At 71.2% G+C, this 281-nt stretch overlaps 1 protein-coding gene across 1 annotated transcript in view; it reads left to right on the top strand.

Moving 5' to 3' along the window:
• The window catches only part of TYMP (thymidine phosphorylase), a 14,083-nt gene that overhangs the window by 1,330 nt on the left and 12,472 nt on the right, over positions 1-281 (top strand). The window contains exon 2 of the mRNA XM_014961948.1: positions 13-255. Coding sequence (XP_014817434.1) covers positions 13-255 — 243 coding nt within the window. The remainder of the gene's footprint in view (positions 1-12; positions 256-281) is intronic.

The following is a 281-nucleotide window of genomic DNA, read 5'->3' as shown; positions in this document are numbered from 1 at the left end:
CCCCGCCGCAAGGCCGACTTCCGTGGGATGTGGGTCCTGCTCTACTTCGGCTTCACCCACTGCCCCGACATCTGCCCCGAGGAGCTGGGCAAGCTCAGCCAGGCCGTGGAGCTGCTGGAGGGGGAGCCCGGCCTTCCTCCCATCCAGCCCCTCTTCATCACCGTGGACCCCGAGCGGGACGACGCGGCCGCCCTGGGGCGCTACCTGCGGGACTTCCACCCCCGCCTGCTGGGGCTGACGGGCACCCCCGAGGAGGTGCGGGCGGCGGGCAGGATTTTTTT

This window comes from Calidris pugnax, unplaced genomic scaffold (assembly GCF_001431845.1).
Source record: "Calidris pugnax isolate Ruff unplaced genomic scaffold, ASM143184v1 scaffold459, whole genome shotgun sequence".
Taxonomy (NCBI): Eukaryota; Metazoa; Chordata; class Aves; order Charadriiformes; family Scolopacidae; genus Calidris; species Calidris pugnax.
Note: the sequence above shows the minus strand (reverse complement) of the source record. Positions and strands in the feature narration are given on the sequence as shown.